Source organism: Taudactylus pleione, unplaced genomic scaffold (assembly GCF_031769625.1).
Source record: "Taudactylus pleione unplaced genomic scaffold, aTauple2 ptg000497l, whole genome shotgun sequence".
NCBI classification, from domain to species: Eukaryota; Metazoa; Chordata; class Amphibia; order Anura; family Myobatrachidae; genus Taudactylus; species Taudactylus pleione.
In genome coordinates, this window is record NW_028284899.1 from 239,427 (window position 1) to 264,142 (window position 24,716).

At 49.0% G+C, this 24,716-nt stretch overlaps 1 protein-coding gene across 1 annotated transcript in view; it reads right to left on the reverse strand.

Moving 5' to 3' along the window:
* SSH3 (slingshot protein phosphatase 3) overlaps positions 1–24,508 on the reverse strand; it is a 48,873-nt gene extending 24,365 nt beyond the window's left edge. Inside the window, exons 1-10 of the mRNA XM_088449813.1 lie at positions 24,208–24,508; positions 21,403–21,440; positions 21,113–21,272; positions 20,049–20,167; positions 12,114–12,185; positions 11,962–12,027; positions 11,696–11,884; positions 4,973–5,054; positions 4,709–4,837; positions 42–88 (exon numbers count right to left, since the gene is read on the reverse strand). Coding sequence (XP_088305939.1) covers positions 42–88; positions 4,709–4,837; positions 4,973–5,054; positions 11,696–11,884; positions 11,962–12,027; positions 12,114–12,185; positions 20,049–20,167; positions 21,113–21,272; positions 21,403–21,440; positions 24,208–24,270 — 965 coding nt within the window. The 5' untranslated portion in view covers positions 24,271–24,508. The remainder of the gene's footprint in view (positions 1–41; positions 89–4,708; positions 4,838–4,972; positions 5,055–11,695; positions 11,885–11,961; positions 12,028–12,113; positions 12,186–20,048; positions 20,168–21,112; positions 21,273–21,402; positions 21,441–24,207) is intronic.
* Positions 24,509–24,716: the final 208 nt, after the last annotated feature.

Genomic DNA, 24,716 nt, shown 5'->3' on the forward strand with positions numbered 1-24,716 from the left:
AGGAAGAAAAAGAAGCCACATTCTGGCTGACGGGATCTTACTTGTTCTTCTGAAGTTCTTCCAAATTTGAGGCATTCCACTCCGACCCCTGCAATGTATAAGCAAAATAGACAACATGGAACTTTCAGTGAGTGGGAAGAAACCATGACATCCCTGCCCCCACAACAGCACCCTCTAGTGGTAGACATGCTTTATTCACAGACTTTAGTATGAAGACAGCACTGCCAGAAATTTACAACAGTAAAAGGCTATATATACATAGGGGGTAATTAATTCACTTTCTAATCTGTTACGCTTTGGACAGTGGAAAGGAAGAGAGATGGAAGCCGTTGGAGCAGTGATTTCTATGCAAGTTTGCGTCCCTCCTTTCTTCCACTGTCCAAAATGGAACAGAGAAGAATTAGCCCCCATGTGCACAAGCCCTTATTCTGTGGTTTCTCATATTTATAGGATAGACTAATGTGTGTTTATAATATACATATGTTTTAGTTGGTTTATTCATGAGGCCAAGACAACTTTACTGGGGGGGGGGGGGGGTCTCTAAGCACCTTATTGCATTCATTCTTCGTTTCCAATTTGGTCGGGATGCCCTCTAATTTGAAGTGGCCGGGGACAGAAAAACCTGCAGCCAATGAGATGATCAGAATGTTGAGTATGCTGATCATGTGGGAGTTGGTGACTTGTGCACTTGAGTCGTAGGGTAAATGAGGACAGGAATACCAATGATAGGGGCTGTGTCCTTGTAGGAGCATGGGAATGGAGGCAAGCATGAAGCCGCAGACTGAGAGTTGCATACTGGGAGGATCAGATTCCTCCGACAGCACAAATGCTGGTACAGGAAACCTGTGGTGTCAAACAGCCCTGTAGAAGTAGAATACGTTCATACATTCAACATAACATCATATAAGATTAGTTCAGGTGTCAATGTTAACACATGCTCTGCCACTGGGAGAGCTCACCCTCCCTCCTAGGGATATAGGCTCCAGTCACATGAAGAGCTATCACACACCAGCTGGGAACCAACTCAAAACAGCCGTCAGCTTATGCAGTGGAACTAGGGAAGTCAGTGACCACTGGGGTCCGTTTCAGCATAATAAACACAACAGAAGGATAGCTGTGACGGATGGATACACAGGGGGTGGCCAAAGACATGGATACAGTTGTGAAAAACACACATTTCTTTACTGATGGAGAACTGGGACACTATCTGGCTGTAATACAACTTGTGTCCTTACTGCAATAGACTCCGGCCCCCATTTACCAACGAAGCGTAACCGCTCTAGCATCCTCTTTTCTGCATTTAACAAACAGCGGTAATCTAAGATTACCTCCGTTTGTCACAGCATCTCTTTCGCCTTATTTTAAATGGCAAGCACAATGTGGTCACCATGGAGACATGGCGGCAATGGAGACTCGGCGGTGCCTTTCCAGCTTTCCTATGCACTGCTGTATCCCCGTGCCATGCACATGCACAGACGGACTGTCGCGCATAAACCCAGAGCTCCGTCGCTGGCAGCCTTAAGCTGCCAGCAGACCAGTGGAGGACCTCGCCTAGGACAAGGACTTCACAGGACCTCGCCACAGGGGTAAATATTGGTAAATACCAATGCATTTTTCATTAGTATAACAGGGATACTAAACGAAAAATTCCACTGGTAAATGGGGGCCTAAATTCTGAACAGAATCTAGTGGAATGTTGTAGCACTCTTCATGATGAACATCTTCAAGTTGTTGCAGGAGAGAATCTGCTGCTCACTCTACATTTTAAGGGGGACATGTACCAAGTCTTGGAGAGAGATCAAGTACCAACCAACCTGCTTCTAACTATCATTTTATAGGCTGTTCTAGAAAAATGACAAGTAGAGGCCGATTGGTTGGTACTGTAACTCTCTCCAAGGCTTGCTACATCTCCCCCCCCTAAAACCGACCACAGTGGTTTGACAAGTCTGGCGATTGTGCTGGCCAAGAAGTTCATCCCCATGCTCCTCAAACCAAGACTGAATGCTACTGACTGCGTGTATGGGGGCATCGTTATCTTGAAAAATTGCATCATTGTTGGGAAACGACGCTTGGACCATGGGATGCACCTCGTTGCCTAAAATATCTACGTAGTCAATGGCAGTAATTAAGTGCTTGAGAGCATAGGCAGGACCAGCATACCGAGGTCCGCCTATTATGTTTCATAGCTGGAACAAGCCATTCGAGATTATAGACTTCCTTGGGCGCTTACAATGGGTAAACCCGGTCTGATGTAGCCAACAGCGTGAAAGGTGACTACTTGGACCACTGTTTTCCAATTGCAGTTCTACCATCCGGCTGTGTTTTGGAAGCGGGATCTTCAAAATATTTCTTGCAGTAGTTGTATGATTTTTAGACACAATCCTTGTTCATGTCCAGTTTTGGTTTGTGGCCACTGTTCCTCTTAGTGAATTATGTTTTGCCATGGTCAGCTGACCCCACCCCAACAACTGGCCCATGTCCAAATTCTGATGAGCCTCCCATTTTACAGTACATCACACAATCTGTGGATTGGTACATTGACGACGGGACTACACGTCATACACAAAAAAAAATAACTGGTCAGCACAACAAATGTTCTTGCAGTGTAGCCAACACAAACATTTGGGTTTTTTTTGTCCACCCCCTGTCTATATATCACCCCATGCAGCTGGCCTTCTCTGACTAAAAAGAACAGCCAGATATAGCATTTCCAGATCATTCCCGGGTGAATGTGTCACTATATAATTCACCGATGAGCTTTTATCGGTTGATCTGGAAAACATGTATGTTGGGGATGGCTGAGAATATGGTTAATGACCACTGGTTAGTACAGTTGCTCTGTAACATAAGTGGGAACTTATGTATGAATTCAGAGCTAAATTCAATCGCCATTCATAGCAAGCCTTTTGCCTAGTATACAGTTATCACCGCTGTCTCTCTGCTATTCTTGAGATTGTGTATCTCTCCGCCTTATGCATGCAGAACAGTAAATGACAGGTAGGAGGTACGTAGTACTGGCAACTTTTGTCTAATTTGTAATTCTTAGGGGTATATTTACTGAAGTGAGAGTTTTTAGAAGTGGAGAAGTTGCCCATAGCAACCAATCAGATTCTAGTTATGTTCTAGAAGGTGCTAGTTAAATGTTAAGTAAAATCTGGTTGGTTGCTATGGGCAACATCTCCACTTCTAAAAACTCTCACTTTAGTAAATATACCCCAGTTCCAGTAACAGGTAGCAGCTAACAGGTAGCAGCTACATTTGTACGTCTATAATACATCCTCATATATACCCCATAGAACCAGTTCCAGTAACAGGTAACAGCTACATTTGTACGTCTATAATACATCCTCATATATACCCCATAGAACCAGTTCCAGTAACAGGTAGCAGCTACATTAGTACGTCTATAATACATCCTCATATATACCCCATAGAACCAGTTCCAGTAACAGGTAGCAGCTACATTTGTACGTCTATAATACATCCTCATATATACCCCATAGAACCAGTTCAAGTAACAGGTAACAGCTACATTAGTACGTCTATAATACATCCTCATATATACCCCATAGAACCAGTTCCAGTAACAGGTAGCAGCTACATTTGTACGTCTATAATACATCCTCATATATACCCCATAGAACCAGTTCCAGTAACAGGTAACAGCTACATTTGTACGTCTATAATACATCCTCATATATACCCCATAGAACCAGTTCCAGTAACAGGTAGCAGCTACATTAGTACGTCTATAATACATCCTCATATATACCCCATAGAACCAGTTCCAGTAACAGGTAGCAGCTACATTTGTACGTCTATAATACATCCTCATATATACCCCATAGAACCAGTTCAAGTAACAGGTAACAGCTACATTAGTACGTCTATAATACATCCTCATATATACCCCATAGAACCAGTTCCAGTAACAGGTAGCAGCTACATTTGTACGTCTATAATACATCCTCATATATACCCCATAGAACCAGTTCCAGTAACAGGTAGCAGCTACATTTGTACGTCTATAATACATCCTCATATATACCCCATAGAACCAGTTTCAGTAACAGGTAGCAGCTACATTTGTACGTCTATAATACATCCTCATATATACCCCATAGAACCAGTTCCAGTAACAGGTAGCAGCTACATTTGTACGTCTATAATACATCCTCATATATACCCCATAGAACCAGTTCCAGTAACAGGTAGCAGCTACATTTGTACGTCTATAATACATCCTCATATATACTCCATAGAACCAGTTCCAGTAGGTAGCAGCTACATTTGTACGTCTATAATACATCCTCATATATACCCCATAGAACCAGTTCCAGTAACAGGTAGCAGCTACATTTGTACGTCTATAATACATCCTCATATATACCCCATAGGACCAGTTCCAGTAACAGGTAGCAGCTACATTTGTACGTCTATAATACATCCTCATATATACCCCATAGAACCAGTTCCAGTAACAGGTAGCAGCTACATTTGTACGTCTATAATACATCCTCATATATACCCCATAGAACCAGTTCCAGTAACAGGTAGCAGCTACATTTGTACGTCTATAATACATCCTCATATATACCCCATAGAACCAGTTCCAGTAACAGGTAGCAGCTACATTTGTACGTCTATAATACATCCTCAGACAACTTAACCAGGAGGACAGAAAACAACAAAAAGCACCTGACCGTACCAGATATAGATAGGAGAAGATCTCAGAGGGTCGGTCCATCTGTGCCAGGATCATGATCATCTCGTTATCGATGAACTCTGTGTAGTCCTGCAGAGCACAGTGGGTGTGCTGTTCCAGAGCATTTCGCACCTGCAGAGCAGAACAGTTATTGAGACCAAAATAGAAGAAAATGGGAAGGGGGAGGTGATGAAAAAAAAAGTATAAGCAAATAAAAATGTATGCGGATAGGTCATCTCCTCCCACCGGTGTCCTCCCCCAAGTCACCTGCTTAGATGTAATGTTCTCAAGATCGCTCTCCCTCAAGATATCTCGCAATTTTTTTCGGATGATCTTCTCGGTCTCTTCTCTGCGAGACAGACAGCAAATAGCATTAAATTTACATTACTACAATTATAAATGGGAAAGACAGTAATAAACACTAAAACATCAAACAGTAACAAAAATAATGAAGTAAAAAACAAACAAAAAGTATGAAAAAAAAAAAAAAAAAGCACAATACATGCTGGTGTAACACGCCCATATTTTGTTGTAACAACCCCCTATCTATGTTCATTATGGTGTCTTTAAATTGGGACAGTCAGGACTATGGGGATGTACTCTATATTCCATTATTTCCACTCTGGGTGCCTGTATGGTCTATTTGGTTCCTACATTTAGAATGTAGGAACCAAACAGACATTTACCATATCTCTTGTTTTCTACTTCAGGGTCCATAGGGGGTCCACAAGGTTGACCTTGGGGATGTCCCAAAGCAGTTCAACTAAGGGCGGGGATGCTCCTGTGCAGAAAGGAAAACCCGACGCCCGAAGGATGCATCCTGAGAGGCAAAGGTGTCAAACGCATAGAACCTCAAAAACGTCTGAATGGAAGACCAGGTGGCCGCCTTACATAGCTGAACAGCAGAGGCACCACGTCTAGCAGCCCAAGAGGGACCCACAGAACGAGTGGAATGAGCCTTAACAGAGGCTGGCACAGGTAAACCCTCCTGTGCATAAACCTCACAAAATAACAGAACAAAGCCAACAGGCTAACGTTTGTTTGTTGGCAGGCCAACCCCTCCTGTGAAAACCAAAGAGGACAAACAATGAATCAGACTTCCGAACAGAAGCAGTCCGGTCCACATAGACTCTGAGCGCACAGACTACATCCAAGGAAGCCTCACCAGCTGAGAGATCAGGTGACTGAAAAGCTGGCACAACAAGTTCCTGATTGACGTGGAACTTTGAAACCACTTTAGGTAAAAACTCAGGACGAGTGCGAAGCACCGCTCTGTCCTGGTAAAAAATCAGAAAAGTTGGACGACAGGAAAGCGCCCCCAACTCTGACACCCTCCTGGCAGAAGCAATTGCCAGGAGAAAAACGGTCTTAAACGTTAAACACTTGAGTTCCACTGACTCAAGAGGCTCAAAAGGAGGACTCGAAGAACCACCGCTAAGTCCCAAGGAGCCACAGGAGGCACGAAGGGAGGCTGGATTCGGAGAACACCTTGGAAAAAAGTGTGAACATAATGGCAGTGTAGCGATCCTCCGCTGGAACCACACGGACAGCGCGGACACATGCACCTTCAGGGAGGCAAGGCGTATGCCTAGGTCCAAACCTGATTGAAGAAATTCCAAGATCCTAGAAACTCGGAACACCTGAGGATCATAGTTTCTGGACTCACACCACTGAAAGTAAGTGCGCCACACCCTGTGGTAAATCTGTGCGTAAGCAGGCTTGCGTGCCCTGAGCATGGTACTAATAACCGAACCTGAGAAGCCCCGAGACCTTAAGACGGATGTCTCAAGAGCCACGCCGTCAAAGACAGCCGACCCAGATTCGGGTAAAGGCAGGGCCTTTGAGACAATAGGTCCTGACGCTGAGCGTCGATGGAGAGGCTCCTCAAATCGGAGTACCAAGGATGTCTGGGCCACGCTGGAGCCACCAGCACGAGCGTGCCGCCGTCCTGCTTGAATTTCCACAGGACCCGAGGTAGCAGGGATATCGGAGGAAACAGATACGCCAGGTGAAACGTCCATTTCACCGACAGCGCGTCTACCAGACATGCGCCTGCGTCTCTTGTCCTTGACCCGTAAACGGGCAACTTGTGATTGTGACGGGAGGCCATCAAGTCCAGCTCCGGCAGCCCCCATCTGTCTACGAGTAGCTGAAACACCTCTGGGTGAAGCGACCATTCCCCGGGATGCACGTCGAGAAGGCTGAGGAAGTCCGCCTCCCAATTGAGGACTCCGGGGATGAAGACCGCCGAGATTGCTGGAATGTGGCACTCCGCCCAAGCAAGGATGCGAGACACCTCCGACATCGCAGCCCGACTGAGAGTTCCAACCTGGTGGTTGATGTACGTTGTCGGACTGAACTTGAACCACCCTTCCTTGAAGAGCGGTGACGGACAACTGCAGGGCCCTGTACACCGTCCGCAGTTCCAGGATGTTGATGGGGAGAAGTGCTTCTTTCGCAGTCCAACGTCCCTGAAGTGACAACGAGCCTGTCGCTGCCCCCCAACCCCAGAGACTGGCATCTGTTGTGAGCAGGACCCAGTCCGGGTCCAAAAGGGGCGCCCCTCGACCAGATGAGCTGTCTGAAGCCACCAAGCCAAAGACTGCCGAACCTACGGGGACAACACCAGCATCTGAGAGCGGATCCGGTGAGGTAACCCGTTCCATTCTGATAGAATCAGCACCTGCAGGGGCCGTGAATGGAACTGGGCAAATTCCACCATGTCCAATGCCAACACCATGGACCCCAGAACTCTCATTGCCGAATGGACCGACAGGCGGCAACTGCTCAGGCAACTGTGTATCCGCAGCTGTAGGGAGGAGACCTTTTCCGGAGTCAGGAAGATCCTTTGCTGACGAGAATCTAGTAGGGCTCCCAAATGAACCATCCGCTGTGATGGAATCAGGGAGGACTTTCTCCAATTTATCAACCACCCGTGCGCTTGCAGACAAGCGATCGTCAGGTGGAGATGTTGAAGCAGTACCTCCGGAGAGCTCGCCAGCAAAAGGAGGTCGTCTAGATACGGCAGCAGCCGTACATTCTGGCTCTGAAGAGGTGCGGCCATGATCGCCATCACTTTGGAGAATACCCTTGGTGCCGTGGAGAGACCGAAGGGTAGCGCCCGAAACTGATAGTGATGCTGCAGGATAGCGAACCTCATATACCGCTGGTGCGAAGGTGCTATCGGAACATGGAGGTAGGCGTCCTGGATATCTAGGGAGACCATGTAATCCCCAGGTTCCATCGCCAGAATGATGGAACGTAACGTTTCCATCTTGAATTTGGGAACTCGGAGGAATTTGTTCAGAGACTTCAAATTGAGGATAGGGCGATGAGAACCATTGGGTTTCTGCACCAGAAACAGAGTAGAGTAGTACCCCGTCCCTCGTTGTGATTGAGGAACGGGAACAATGACCCCTGCTTTCAGCAAGGACTCTACAGCCTCCTGAATCCGCAAAGCCTTGGTTTTGTCCTGAGAAGGACTCTGCAGAAAAACTGGTGGGGCGGTCTGTTCCGAAAAGACAGGGCGTACCCCTGGGAGACCACTTCTCGAACCCAGGCATCCGTGGTGGTATTGTGTCAGCACTGGGCAAATAGAAGAAGTCGGCCTGCCACTCTGGGGTCCCCCAGAGGGAGGCCCGTCCCATCAGGCAGAAGGTTTATCTTCCTGCTTGGAAGAAGGGCGCCTGGCACTCCAGGCCTGCTTCTTGGGCTTAGAGGCGGTCTTGGTTGCCGACTGGCTCGGGAAGGACTGACCTTTGGCCTTGCCCGGAACCTGAAAGGACCGAAAAGTGGAGCTCCGCACCTTAGCAGGTGCTGAAGCCGAAGGGAGGAAGGCTGATTTGGATTTAGCCAGAGTATCCACTATTTTATCCAAGTCTGGACCAAATAGCAACTCCCCATTACAAGGTAAGGCCTCCAGGCCCTTTTTAAGAGTCTGCGTCAGCTCTCCAGGACCGCAGCCACAAGGACCGACGAGCAGACACAGCTGCAGCCGAAACCCTAGAGGTCAGCAGGCTGGCATCTAACGATGCTTCCCCAATATAGGAAGCCGCATCTCTCATCTGTCCTATTAACGCCCTCTGGATATCCGGAGCATCGTCTGGAAAGGTATCCTCTAAAGCGTTGGCCCAGCTCTCAACGGCTTTAGCCACCCAAGAGATGGCCATGGACGAACGGGCCACTGCCCCAGAGAGAGAATAGATAGACTTTAAGCAAGTCTCCACTTTCCTGTCCGTGGGATCCTTCAGAGAAGAGATAGACGGCAATGGCAACGTAGCGCTTTTAATTAAGCGGGTGACATGGGAATCCACCACCGTTGGAGTTTCCCATTTCCTGCAATGAGCCTCAGGAAAAGAATAGTTGGATGTCAACCGCTTCTGTGGTTGGAATCTCTTACTGGGCGACTGCCAGGCCCCCGCCATACGATCCGTCAATTGGTCAGACAGGGGAAAAACATTCGAAGTTACCTTTGCCTTTTTAAAATTAGGATACTTCGGACCTAGGAGCCGGTGCATCCTCCTCCATGTGAAGGATGGCCCGCACCGCCCTAACCAATGCAGGCACATTTATGGAGGACTTAGTCTCCACCTCCTGGGCCATGGCATCCGAGTCAGTGTCCTCATGTACTTCTCCGTCATCTGAAGACACGTCTGTGTCCGTTAACTGCGCAGCCAGTGAAGCCGTAACGGGGCGCTTGGACGCCTTTGGGGGCATGTCACTATGTAACATTGACTGAAAAGCCGAAGACGAAGCCGCCAGACTCTGAACAGAGCTAGAGAGTACATCCACCCAGGGTGGAGGAACCGCCTGAGGATACCCCCTGAAAGGGCACCATGGACTGCTGCGTCACGGATTGAGACTGTACGTACACAGGCAACCCCAAATAAGGACCCACAGTCTGAGACCCCGGAGGAGACTGCAATAAATGCGGATAAACCGGGGAAGGGGGGATGGTAGGCTGGGGCAACGCCCTAGTAGGGACTGCAGTCGGGACTGCTAAACGGTCCGCGATTGACGCCAGCACCTGCAAAAACATCGCCCAAGGAGGATCCTGCGCCGTAGGGGGTCTAGAGGTGCCAGCTGGCACCGCCTGCACAGACCATCCTGTGATAAATCCTCTTTATCAACCCTTACAGAACAGCGTCTGCAGGAAAACAACACAGGAGCCACGGAGAGCTCAATCTCCTCATCAGACATGACACAATAAATTTGCAATAAATATGTATCACCGAGAAGAGGTGAGGCGTATAATACCTGCGCACTCCCAAGTATGCAACACAAACAGCCCACAAAATGGTACTGAGTAGCACACCACTGTATGTGACTGACCTCACAAATACTTTGTTTTATATAAGTGAGGTACACAGAAAGAACACCCCTCCCCCACACACCTGCGGGCCGTAGGAGAAGGAAAGGGATAGGTATAAGATGACAGTCAGCAGTACTAGTAAAGTCACATACCATGCAGGAAGATATACTCACTGCACCTTTCTCTACAATCAACCTCCCAGATTCAGTGTCTGGGAGGGCTATAGCGCTGCAAACACCGTGCTTTTGCAGGGGAGAGGTACGCAGGGGGACCGGTCCAATCACCGCCTGTGAGATCTGCGTTTGCCACTGAGAAGGAGTGGTCGTAGGAGGAGCAGCTCAGCGACGCCAGCACACATGAGAGAAGGCGCGCTGAGCTGAGGGGAGGAGCCGCTAAACCAGGGAAGGCTGCCTCCCCTGGCTAATGATTAACCCCAGGGACGCTGGTTTCCTTCCAGCACTTATTCCCTGGTGGTCCAGCGGTCACGCGGGGTATTCCTGAAGAGGGGGAGCCCGCTGCCGCTACTAGCGCCGCCGGTATGTCCCCAGAGACCGGCGGTGAAGAGACTGCATTCTTTCCCCCGCGCGCAGCTCGATGCGCTGCATGCGGCTTACCTGGCCCCGTAGAATCCGGCAGCAGTCAGTGGGAGCTCCAGGAGCCCTACTATTACTGACTCCGGGGTCCCGCTGCGATCCCCAGATCAGTACTGGCGTTGCAGCACCAGCGGGGTTGTTGGATGGACAGTCTGATGCTGCCGCTCTGAAGAAGTAAAAATAAATAAAATCTTCTTTTTAAAAATAAAAATAAGCTTAGGGGCTGCTTATGCAGCCCCACTGCCCAGGGTGACCCGACTCCAGCCGGGCACCAACTAAAACTGAGGTGCCTGTGGCTCGGGGGCGGGGAATAGAGGAGGATGGACCCAAGTGCATCCTGGAAGCAGCAAAAGCTTTAACTGCGTGGTGCCCATGGATCCAGATCCAGCTATACCCCCAAGGTCAACCCTGAAGTAGAAAATGTGTTATAAAAGAAAAATGTGTTATAATGCAGTGCCCTGAAACAGATAAACCAAAGCAATCCAGGGGGACCCACACCCCAAAAATGAATCTCTTTTACACTGCACTTTTCTTACTATGGCGGTGCCCTGGGGCAGCTTAGCTGGGCCAGTTTTGGGGGGGTCCTGCGCTCTGGATTTGAACCCTAGTATGTTAGGGACCTACCCGACAGAGGTTACCTGATATGGTGGGTAGGCCCATAACCTTGGCCATGATTATGCTAAAAACCTCTATTGATTGCATTTATAAATTATAAATAATTTGGAGTTGTGCACCTGAGATTTGTCTGTTTCTGTGCCTGCAATTAGTCTCATCAGGTAGCACCTCCCATTATATATATTCAGGGTTGTGCAGTCCAGGAATCTTTCCCATATACTCTAAGGGGAGATGTACCAAGCCTTGAAGAGCGATAAAGTGGAACGCTTGCCCAAAGCAGCCAATCAGCTTCTGTCATTTCACAAACTGTGCTAGATAACTGACAGTTAGAAGATGATTGGCTGCTCTGGGCAACCTATCCATTTTATCTCTCTCCAAGGCTTGATGCATCTCCCCCCCTAGTCATTGTATTAATGTTTGTCCAAGCTGTATAACAGACCATTTAAAATCATCAACTCCCCCTGCTCTGACCTCTCGGGGGTGGTGGGATCTCTCCGTGTAGACATGATGTCCGAAGTGGCTGTCCATGCACTAACACAACCCTGGGGTGAGCGGTTTTGATCCTGGTAATAGACATGCCCAGAATGGAGAATGCTGCCTAGGATGTAGCAGTTGGACTCTGCGGCCTCGCAGGCTTTGTGCAGCTTCTGCAGCAGTGACCTGAACAAGAACAACAAACCCATTACAAAAAAAACAGCGGGTAACACAAGTGAGAAACAACTTTATTTAAAACTTACCACATAGTTTGTACAGATATAGGTTTAAACGCCCTGACGTCCTTCCCACATGTAACACTGAATCCGCTGTAAAAAAAAAAACATAATGGAGGATTAATTACTCAGAGGTGAGGGTAACTGACGGACCGTCCCGATTCTGCCGGAGCACTCACCCGTCTCCGTCTATGAAGACCTGCGTATTACTCCACACCGGCAGAACAGTACCGATAGTGCAGCCATCAGACCTGTACAAACACAAATGGTCACATGTAATTAGGGGCTAGAAACCTCAAGTGGATTTCTCTCCACAGCCTGGCACATAGCTATACATACTGTAGTATAAAATAAAGTCCCTGGTAGGGGTCTGTCTGTTTGTTCGGGCTAATCTCCACTTTGGACCACTTTGATGCGGTTTTCACTATTCTATAGCGCATTTGTTGAGGAAGGTTTAGGTGTATGACACATTTATGTATGACAAAAGGGAGCTGAGAAATGATGATTTTAGTGAAGCAAGTCCATGAAAAAAAATATGAGATATGGTAAGAACTTACCCTTGTTATCTCTATTTCTACGAAGTCCATAGGGTTCCACAGGATACCTTGGGGTATAGGTGTGACGTCAGTCGCAGGGCACCAAAGAGTTAAGCTTTCAGCCTCCCAGGATGCACTAGGTCCCCCTCCTATACCCCGCCCCCAGGCCAAGGCACCTCAGTTAGTTACCAAGCCATAGGCCGGAGGAGGAGAAGGAAGAGAGAGAACAAAGATCTGGACACATACAAGAATCACATTCTCACCAGAGGGAGACGGAAAACCGGTGACCAGAGCAAAGCCCATCTGCAGCACAGGTGCGACAGGGCGGGAGTCCTGTGGAACCCTATGGACTTCGTAGAAATAGAGATAACAAGGGTAAGTTCTTACCATATCTCATATTTTCTACTTCAGGGTCCATAGGGTATCCACAGGATACCTTGGGGATGTCCCAAAGCAGTATCCTTTAAGGGTGGGGACGCTCCTGTGCAGAAAGGAGAATCCGCCGCCCGAAGGAAGCATCCTGAGAGGCGAAGGTGTCAAACCTGTAATACCTCACGAAGGTATGGACAGAAGACCACGTAGCAGCCTTGCAGATCTGAACTGCCGAGGCACCACGTCAAGCTGCCCACGAAGGACCCACAGACCTAGTGGAATGAGCCTTCAGAGAAGGAGGGACCGGTAGGCCTTCATGAAGATAAGCTTCAGAAATAGCCATACGGATCCAGGCTGCCAAAGTTTGCTTTGAAGCAGGCCAACCCTTTTTACAGAAGCCATAGAGGACAACAAAGCGTCCGACTTCCTAAACAAAGAAGTGCGGTCCACATAAGTCCTTAAGGCCCGCACAACATCCAAAGAGGCCTCACCCACGGAAAGACCCGGTGAGTTAAAGGCCGGAACAACTATTTCCTCGTTAACCTGAAACTGGGAAACAACTTTGGGGAGAAACTCGGGCCGAGTGCGGAGCACTGCCCTGTTCCCATGAAAAAACCAAGAAAGGGGGTCTACAAGAAAGAGCCCCTAACTCAGAAACACGTCTGGCTGAAGCAACGGCCAGAAGGAAAACAGTCTCAGCTGTTAGCCATTTAATATCCACTGAGCCCAGTGGTTCAAACGGCGGTCCTTGGAGAGTCCTCAGGACCACAGCCAAATCCCAAGGCGCCACAGGTGGAACAAAGGGCGGCTGAATACGGAGAACACCTTGCATAAAGGTGCGCACATCCGGGATTGTAGCAATCCTACGGTGAAACCAGACAGATAGGGCCGAAACCTGTACCTTCAAAGAAGCAAGGCGAAGCCCATGATCTAGTCCCGCTTGCAGGAAGGCGAGAATCCGAGACAGACGAAACTCCCGCGGTGCATAACCTCTCGGTCGACACCACTGGAAGAACGTATGCCACACGCGATGGTATATCCTCGCGGAAGACGGTTTCCGAGCTCGTAACATGGTACACACCACAGAGCTGGCAAACCCCCAGGACCTCAGCATGGCCGTCTCAACAGCCACGCCGCCAAAGACAGCCGAGTCAGGTCCGGGTGAAGACAAGGACCCTGAGACAGAAGGTCCGGTCGTAGCGGCAACCGCAGAGGACTGTCCACGGACAGACCCTGAAGGTCTGAGAACCAGTGCCGTCTGGGCCACGCGGGAGCTATCAACAGGAGCGTCCCTCCTTCCTGTTTGAATTTCCGGATTACCCGTGGAAGAAGGGAGACCGGAGGGAACAGGTATGCGAACCTGAACGTCCACCGGACGGACAGAGCATCCACCAGAGACGCCCCTTCGTCTCTTGTGCGAGACCCGTACACCGGCAACTTGTTGTTGTGCCGGGACGCCATGAGGTCGATTTCTGGAAGACCCCACCTGTCCACCAGTAGTTGAAAAACGTCCGGGTGCAGGGACCATTCCCCTGGATGAACGTCCTGGCGACTTAGAAAGTCCGCCTCCCAATTTAGCACTCCCGGGATGAAGACCGCTGATATGGCCGGAAGATTGCGCTCCGCCCAAACCAGGATCCGAGAGACCTCTACGAGAGCCGCCCGACTGCGAGTTCCTCCTTGCCTGTTTATGTAGGCCACGGTGGTAGCATTGTCCGACTGGACCTGCACCGGGTGACCCTGGAGAAACCGCTGTGCCTGCAGGAGAGCATTGAAGACCGCACGGAGTTCCAAGATATTTATTGGAAGCTCCGCTTCTGTCGGTGTCCACCTGCCCTGGAACAAGTGTGGACCAGAAACTGCTCCCCAGCCCCGAAGACTGGCGTCCGTTGTCAACAGGACCCAATTTGGAACCCAGAACGGACGTCCCTTGTTGAGGTGGGTCATCTTTAACCACCACGCAAGGGACAGGCGAACCTCCGGGGTGAGCACAATCGTCTGGAACTTCAGAGACTGAGGCAGCCCGTTCCACTTGGACAGGATCAGGTGCTGCAGAGGTCTAGAGTGAAACTGGGCGTATTCCACCATGTCGAACACCGACACCATGGAGCCCAGTAACCTCATCGCCGAGTGTAAGGACACCCGGCGGCTGTGCAGACAACTGCGCACCCTTGACTGTAAAGCAGAGATCTTGTCCTCCGTCACGAAGATCCTTTGCTGTCCCGAGTCCAATAAGGCTCCAAGATGCAGAATCCTCCGAGACGGGATTAGAGTGGACTTCTGCCAGTTAATTAGCCAGCCGTGCCGTTGCAGCAGTGCAATGGTCAGGTCCAAGTGGTGTAACAGGAGCTCTGGAGATCCTGCCACCAATAACAGGTCGTCCAAGTACGGCAACTTGCGGACTCCTTGCAGCCGCAGAGAAGCCGCCATGACCGCCATAGCGTCCTGTATGTCCAATGACACCATGTAGTCCCCAGGTTCCAGCGCCAGAATGATGGACCGTAGGGTCTCCATCCGAAACTTCGGGACCCGCAAAGACTTGTTGAGTGCTTTGAGGTTGAGAATCGGACGATATGACCCATTGGGTTTCTGTACCAAAAATAGATTTGAATAGAAACCCTGGCCCCTCTGGGAGAATGGAACAGGCACTATAACTCCAGCCTGGAGCATAGTGTGCAATACCTTCCGCAGCTCCGTAGCCTTGTTCCGGTCTGATGGTAGACCCCTGGTGAAGAATCGAGCCGGGGGTCTGTGCCGGAAGGAGAGGGCGTACCCGTGAGAGACCACCTCCAGAACCCAAGTGTCTGTCGTAGTGAACGACCAACACCGGGAGAACTGCAGCAGGCGGCCTCCCACCCTGGGATCCCCCAAGGGGAGACCCGGACCGTCAGGCCGCAGGCTTGTCATCTGGCTTGGGGGCCGGACGTCTGGTACTCCATGCCTGTTTCCGGGGCTTGACCGATTTCTTAGGGCCAGCCTGTCGAGGAAACGACTGTGGTTTGGGCCTGCCCTGGGCCCTAGATGACCGAAAGGACGATGGTCCAGAACCAGAAGGAGCAGCGGCCGACGGGAGACAAGCAGATTTGGCTGCCGCCAGCGTGGCCACAATCTTATCCAGATCCGGACCGAAGAGAACTTCTCCGGTAAACGGCAACGCTTCCAGACCTTTCTTGGATCTGCGTCCGCCTTCCAGGATCGCAGCCACAAGGTGCGACGAGCAGCTACCGCTGCTGAAGAAATTCTAGACACCAGAGTACTAATGTCTAGAGCCGCCTCGTTGATGTAGGTGGCCGAATCACGGAGATTGCCAATCAACTCCGCTTGTTCGGCCGGACAGTCGGATTCAAAAGAAGCCTCTAATGAATCCGCCCAGCGCTCCATCGCTCTGGCAACCCAGCAAATGGCCATAGCCGGCCGTGCTGCCCCCCCTGCAAGGGAATAAGCGGACTTCAGGCAGATTTCTACCTTGCGGTCCGTAGCATCCTTAAGGGAGGACATGGATGGCATCGGCAATGTGGCACTACGGACAAGACGGGTCACGTGAGAATCCACCTGTGGAGGGGATTCCCACTTAGCAAAATAATTATCAGCGAACGGATAAGCCACCGCCAGGCGTCTCTGTGGCTGGTATCTTTTGCCAGGTTGTTTCCACGCCTCCTCTAAATGGTCCACCAACTGACCCGAAAGAGGAAAGACTGTGGCATCGCCCTTCACATCTTTGAAAAAGGCATACTTAGATTTAGCAGCTGGGGGAACTTCGTCCTCAATCACCAAGGCTGTGCGGACCGCCCGAATAAGTCCAGGAATATATACTTTGGACTTAGCATCAGCGTCCTTAGTATGGAAAGGTTCCTGATCGTAAGGATCCAGAATCTCCCCATCATCAGACGTCCCTTCGTCATCCTCATAAGGAGCGGACAGAGACGCCACCGGCCTTTTATGAGGCCGCATCACAGACTCCCCTTGCAATACATCCGACAAGTGCTGTAAAGAACTCGTCAGGGAGTTAACCCACGCTGGCTCCTGAGAACCCGGGAGCGGGGAAATAGGGAGACTGTGGGGTACCACCAATTGTCGTGGGAACCCCTGCATGGGTGACGACACCACAGACTGCTGGGACAAACCCATCGGAGTAAACGCGGGCTGCGGAGCTAACTGGCCCACTAAAGCTGTTAACGCCTGAGCGAAACAAGCCCAGGGCGGCTCCTGTACCGGTGCTGTAACCGTAATAGGCCGCGCCATGGACAACACTGCCGGCAAAGGCCCTCCGCGCTACCCTCCCCCTCCGCTAACGGTACTTTGCACGTGGTACACTGTAGCCGGAGGGGAAAATCACTTTCAGACATGATGGCACCACGTATGTGACCTCTCTCACCAATTAAGTATTAAATAGGCGAGAGACCACCCTGCAGCACCGCACCGCAAGGGCTTTAGCAGAAAGAACAGGGACAGTAATAAAGCTGACAGTTTAGTGAAGAATAGTTACAGGCAGCGCTAGCACAGTCACATACAATGCAGAGAAATAACAATTCCTGCACTAACAGCGCTGATCACTCAACTACACAGACACAGGGCCTGGTAGGACACAGCGCTGCATACACAGACCTGAGCCACAGCGGAGGAGAGGTATGCGGGGGGACCCAGACCACGATGCTTCCTTCCAGACTTCCAGCAGCGTTCACCATGCGTTGCAGAGAAGATGGCCGCCGAGGAGCAGAGAGAAGCTGGCCTGGGGGAGGAGCGCTGACACAGGACCAGTCAGCACAGTGCAGAGAGGGCTGTGTGCAGCGGGGGAGGCGCCGGCTGTGAGACAGGGAAGGCGCGCTCCCCTGGCATGCATTTAACCCCTGGGACGCCGCAGCGCTACCGCTCTGCTGCGGTCCGCTGTCCCAGGGGGTAGTGGAAGCGCAGGTTGGTCGCCTGGCTCCACGCTGCAGCCAGTCCCCAGGGAGCCCCCTGCCTGGGGACTTAGGACCATGTGACCAGCGGGGACCCACCGCGGGACCCCGCTGCTTACCTTTGTCCCCCTTGGATCCGGCCATGGGCCGGAACATCTGGGGTCACCGCTAGCTGTGACCCCAGATGCTCACCAGCATCCCCGGATCGGTACCGGCGTTCTGGTACCGGCGGGGGTGTAGGGAAGACAGCAAGGACGTTTGGACTGACTGTCCATGCTGTACATCCAGATGTGCAGCCACAGCTGCATGCAGAAAAGCTTCAGGGGCTCTTCTAGCCCCCACTCCAACAGGTGCACCCGACTCCGGCCGGGCACCAAACTAAACTGAGGTGCCTTGGCCTGGGGGCGGGGTATAGGAGGGGGACCTAGTGCATCCTGGGAGGCTGAAAGCTTAACTCTTTGGTGCCCTGCGACTGACGTCACACCTATACCCCAAGGTATCCTGTGGATACCCTATGGACCCTGAAGTAGAAAACGGATGTTTTATTTTAGAACTATAGTCTATTTAGAAGTGTCGTTTTAGATTTCATTTTTAAGTGAAACTACAGTAAAATAACTGAACATATGCTTTTCAGCACGGAACGGTTATTAGTTTACATATCTGCAACTGTTACACTTTTAGAGTTGCCACGTTACTTGACCGAATACCATCCATCAGATCCATTGGACAAATTAGAATCCTGGTGTTATATTCACATATGGCGGTCAATATACCCTACTTCAGTGGTTCGCAAACTCTGTCCTCAGGACCCGAACTGACACAAGCCAAATTTTTAAGGTCACCCAGCAGGTACACAGGTGTATTCATTACTCACTGACACATTTCCCAGGTCACCCAGCAGGTGCACAGGTGTATTCATTACTCACTGACACATTTCCCAGGTCACCCAGCAGGTGCACAGGTGTATTCATTACTCACTGACACATTTTAAAAGATCCACAGGTGGAGATAATTATTTCACTTTTGATTCTGCGAGGACACCTGGAAAACATGCACTGTTTGGGGTCCTGAGGACCGAGTTTGAGAACCTGTGCCCTACTTTATAGGATAATTCAACCCAACACTGTCATTTCACATGATATTATCTATCAACTGCAGTAAAATAACTGAGCATATGTTTTTCAGCACGGAACTGTTATTAGTCTGCATATCTGCAACTGTTATACTAATTAGAGTTGCCACGTTACTTGACCGAATACCATCCATCAGATCCATTGGACAAATTACAATCCTGGTGTTATATTCACATATGGCGGTCAATATACCCTACTTCAGTGGTTCCCAAACTCGGTCCTCAGGACCCGACCTCACACTGGTCACATTTCCCAGGTCACCCAGCAGGTGCACAGGTGTAGTCATTACTCACTGACACATTTCCCAGGTCACCCAGCAGGAGCACAGGTGTAATCATTACTCACTGACACATTTCCCAGGTCACCCAGCAGGAGCACAGGTGTATTCATTACTCACTGACACATTTCCCAGGTCACCCAGCAGGAGCACAGGTGTATTCATTACTCACTGACACATTTCCAAGGTCAGCCAGCAGGAGCACAGATGTATTCATTACTCACTGACACATTCCCAGGTCACCCAGCAGGTGCACAGGTGTAATTATTACTCACTGACACATTTCCCAGGGCACCCAGCAGGTGCACAGGTGTGTTCATTACTCACTGACACATTTCCCAGGTCACCCAGCAGGTGCACAGGTGTAGTCATTACTCACTGACACATTTTAAAAGATCCACAGGTGGAGATAATTATTTCACTTTTGATTCTGTGAGGAAACCTGGAAAACATGCACTGTTTGGGGTCCCGAGGACAGAGTTTGAGAACCTGTTCCCTACATTATAGGATAATTCAACCCAACACTGTCATTTCACATGATATTATCTATCAACTGCACTTCAGCAGTAGACAGGAGGGCACAGTGACAACGCAAAAGGACTTCTGGGAAGAAGCCAAAGTGGGGGGGAGGAACACTGGACCCCAGGTAGTAATTTTAGTGATCTGTAACTTATGGAATTCCAATCACTGAATTGTCAGTTTGGGTTGGAATTATACTGTAAGATGATGCGGAATGGAAAGATTACCCTTAATAACAGTCGTCGGCGCTAATGAAAGTTTGATTTATGTACATAATGAAGGTGGATTTTATAGAAAAAATTCTCACGCCGTATTCATCAGCTTGTCCCGGCGTCTCACTAAGCTGATCTTTATTAGCAGTGTCGTAACAAAGTCTTACCCGTCGTGAGGAAAGTCCACACCCAGCAGAATGGTCTGTTCTTCGTTGGTTCTTCCCAAGCAGGAAACCACCAGCAGATATCTGGTTAGACATGACCGTATAGGCTCCAGACGGACAGCCTGGTGGAAAAGATAACCACTACTTCAGCTGCCAAGGTGAACACAGCAGAGCCCTAAAGGTATTAGGTTAGTTTCATTGTTCTGCATATGATATTATATGTGTGCGGCTTTGCAGGACTGTGGTAGGAAAATGAAACTAATGCTACAGGGCAAGTGCAAATGCACCCTGATGATACTTTGTAATAAACTAGGAGCATATTCTGCCAATGCAGAGTATGCTCTCATGATATGTACGTATGGTTCTGCATATGGGTAGAAACGTTATTTTTCCATGCTCTCTTTTTACTGAATGCCCATGTTGCCAACAAAACTGCATCAGCCCCCTTGTATGTGCCTATGTAGCACCAGAGGGTTAGATCATCATTTGTCTAGCTGCATTTTTTTTAGGTTTACCCAATGCAACACCATTTAACTATCATTGCAGGAAACACAAGCGGTGACCATGCCATGCGAACAGTCAGATTGGATGAGATGTGATCCATCTAGTGCTAATCATTCATGGTTCACCATAGATGGCTTTTGTGCCATCGATGTTCATCACCGATGGAGCCATAGTTATAAAGCCACCGATGGCCATCCCTACCGTGCACTTAAGCCGACAGTGCTCATCATCCAGGCACATTTTTCAATATACCCGATAATTAACCTTGAAATTTCCATAGGATCGTTTGTAGCCAGCTAGATTGCTTTGAGGTGATATAGGAGACACGTTTGGGCCATATTGCTGATGTAACCTGCAATGTAGCAGCAGAGTGCTACATTGCAGCTCACACTTGGTGTACAGTCATGTACTTGATAAAATAATCTCTCTGCAGGTAACAAATGTGTGTTTTACAACCCGATGTTGACCTAGGAATACCATGTAAAGTTGCCTTTGAACAATATATGGAGGGAAACAGGCTGCATGTACATAATGATTTTATCTATCAAGCCATTAGACCTCACCAGTTGAAGAGTGTCTTCCTCACGCAGCAGTCTCAGCATGGCCTGCAGGTGGAGCTGCTGTTCACTGGGGCCCGATGTTTGGGGAGGTTCTGTCATCTCCTCAGGTTCCCCCTCATCCTGTAGGAGCAGAGCAGCTCCTTTCACCATGACAAAGCTCTGCCTGTGTGGGGATGAACATGAAATGAGTGAGAGCCATTGTTAGGTAGTGACAGGGAGAGTGTGTTCAAATGAAAATTAGGTAAAAACGGTTGTTGTTGACAGCTTAATAAGGAAAACTAATGTTCTCTCACCGTCTTTGCATTCGCCTCCTCCTGCTTTTCTCATCATCCTTAAAACAACAATATATATGGTCAGTGGTCATTGGATATAAGGGATATATTACACAATTATTATTACGCATGCCAGGAACCTACTTGACATATTGACACAACCCAACTAAAGGATATTTCTGTAGTGTTGTATATAACATTCCGAAAGGATTAGTCCAGTGGTTCCCAAACTGGGTACTATGGATTGGTGGGCAAGAGCCAAATCAAATTATTTCTGGACAATGTGACAGGCAAAACCAAACAGAAATGCAGACCTGTCCACCACCAGAACCATACTTGACTACTCTCCCGGAATGGCAGGGAGGCTCCCGAAAATCCGCTGGAGCGCCCAGCCGCCCAGGAAGAGTGGGCAAGTCTCCCGGAGGGGGCAGCCATATTGTCTGCATGTATGAACTGAACCTAGGGATGACATATGCACACAATTTACTTAATTTAATATTTTTTTTCTGAATTTCTCAATATGAAACTTTTGGCCTAGAGGTGCAGTGAAACAAAATGCCGATACTCTGGGGCGCCCTGATTACAGAAAGTTTGGGTAAGTCTATAAAAGTGGAGTAGGATTAACATGACCTTCATCCACTTGTAAATGCCATCTCCGCAGTATTACAGAAATATGTTTATTTTCGGTGCAATCTGAATGCAGCAAGCGAAGCAATGTCAGATCTGGTCCATGACTAAACGTCAACTCTCACCCGATAGTATAAATACAAGGCTGAAAAGCACAGAGAGTGCAAGGCCATTATTTTTTTAAGCCACAGACCAAGAGTATGTGCCTGGTTTGGGATCCTGGTAAAAACATTACTGTAAGTAATAGGAGATCCGTTTCCAGGAACCATATTAAGTGACAATCTATACCTTGTCAGTTATTGATGTGGAGATGTGGTCTCTTGTTTAAGTGTACATAATGAAATAAGTGGCATGACAAATACAGCCTTGCACATACACGATTCATCTAAAAATATGACAGAAGCATTGTCCACCCTACACTGTACTTTGCACTGTTTATTTATCCTTTCTCTACACATGTACCATACAGCTTACTGACACATATAGCACCATAATGTCCAGCTCATACTGCCCCCAACCTAATCTTCTGCCCTGTGTCAGTGTACTGGTTTCCTATTGCATCTGGGTATCTGTGCTTTGTAATAGAAGTCAGGAATATGTCATTTTGTTTATGGTTTACAGTAGGGTGTATGGTTTGTGCTATGGCTGAAATTTACAGACATAGGTACAAAAGGGGATGCGGTTAATATACCGACGGAGGGGATTCCTGCTGTTAGAATGCCGGTGCCGGAATCTAAAAGCCTGTCAGAATCCCGGCGAGGGGAAGTAGCTGGTTAAGCGGAGGGTTAGGCACTAGGGGAGGATTAGGGTTAAGGACCCCATACATCAGCAATTGATTGCAGCAATTGGGCAACTTGCAATCGATTGTGTATAAAAATCTTTCACTTTTTCAATCGACTGCAGAATTGCCACAATCGATTGAAAAAGGGAAAGCTTTTTATACACATCCGATTGCAAATTGCCCAATTGCTGCAATCAATTGCTGATGTATGGGGGCCTTTAGGGACTAAGGGGTCAGGGTTAGGTTAGGTTCAGGCACCAGTGAGGGAGGGTTAGGATACCGACCAACAAAGTGTCGGTATTCTAGCCCTGTCGGGATGCCGGCATCGGGATTCTGAACGCCAGCATTCTGTACAAAACAGCAACCGGACATCTGGCACTGATATTACTCCGCTGTACAACGTCACACTTATGTCTGTAAGTATCCACAGTCTATAGCTGGGTACACACTAAACGATGTACAGTATGTACCCAGCGATATCGGACACGGCGGGAGTGCCGGCACCGGTAAGTGCACACTTGTCGATGCCAGCAAACTCGAACGACGGCAGGGGGGAGCGGGACCATGCTGCATTCGGCAACATGGCATTGCGAACGATATCCCCAGATTGTACTGCAAGTACAAAAGGACTGTGGATATCGTTAATGACCCGCGGGAGAGTGCATTGTTATCGATAATAGTGCGTACACACTGTACTATAAAACAAAATTGTCGTAACGATGTCGTTATCAGCAATATCGGTTAAAATATTGTCTAGTGTGGATGCAGCTTTAAGCTTCCTCATTGGGTCAAACAGTGAATAACAAATCACCATCAGTCACAATAAAGCAGTGTGTGGGGATAGTGCGGCTGTATGTGAGCTCACTCACTGCAGTACTGCAATACATCACCCTTGCACCATCCCAGGCAGTACTATACACACAGAGCTACACCCAGCTAGAACTTCTTCTTTCCTAGCCTGTAACCCATCCTATGTATATTTACACATAGGCAATGTATCTAGCAGCAGGAAGAGTATCATACACTGTATCAGCTCTATGCAGTATGATCTGCATCAGATTTACTAACATAATAATGGTGCAAGGCACTGTACTATACGTGATTTACTTACACACACACACACACATATATATATATATATATATATATATATATATATATATATTCGTACCTATGTCATTAGTGGCCTATGCAGTGCCATCTGTGGTCACTACAGTGCAGCAGCAAGAAATAGCTGGCTATAGGTTATATAGGAAGGCCAGTGCACAGGAAGTTATAATGCACAGAACATACCCTCTCTCATTACAATGCTGTACAGCACAGCTAGCGGCCACTGCTATAGGTACACAGCGTGTAACACTGCTGCATGACTAGGGGAGCAGCCCCCATCAGCCACCCCCCCGCCCGGAGCCGGTTACCTGGGCAGGTGTGGGTCTCGTCACCCCCTCCAGGGAGGACAGCTGCAGGGTGACCAGCGCCATCAGGCTGCCCACGGCCCTCTCCTGCCGCTCCCGGCTGTCTCTTCCCCGGACTTTCCTAAGACTCCGTATCTTTCTTGCTGTCTACTTGGCTGGTGTTGATGCTGCCTGCAGTGACCAGGAAGAGAGAGCGAGAGGAGAGACAGCCCCGGGGAGGAGGGGCCGGTAGACCGGGAGAGAGAGGTATGTGCGGGGGGAGACAGTGACACAGACATGCCCCTAGAAGGAGGGAAGGGTGAGAGCTGGGAGACTGCTGGGAGGAGGCTGTCTTATCACCATCATAGTACTCAATGTCACGCACTCACAACTGGGGTTAGTGTAAGTGCCCCCTTCACTAATAAATATATATATATATATATATATATATATATATATATATATATATGTAATGACCCCCACTATGAATGAGCAATAAGCCATATGTCCTGGACATTTTTATTTCCACCAAT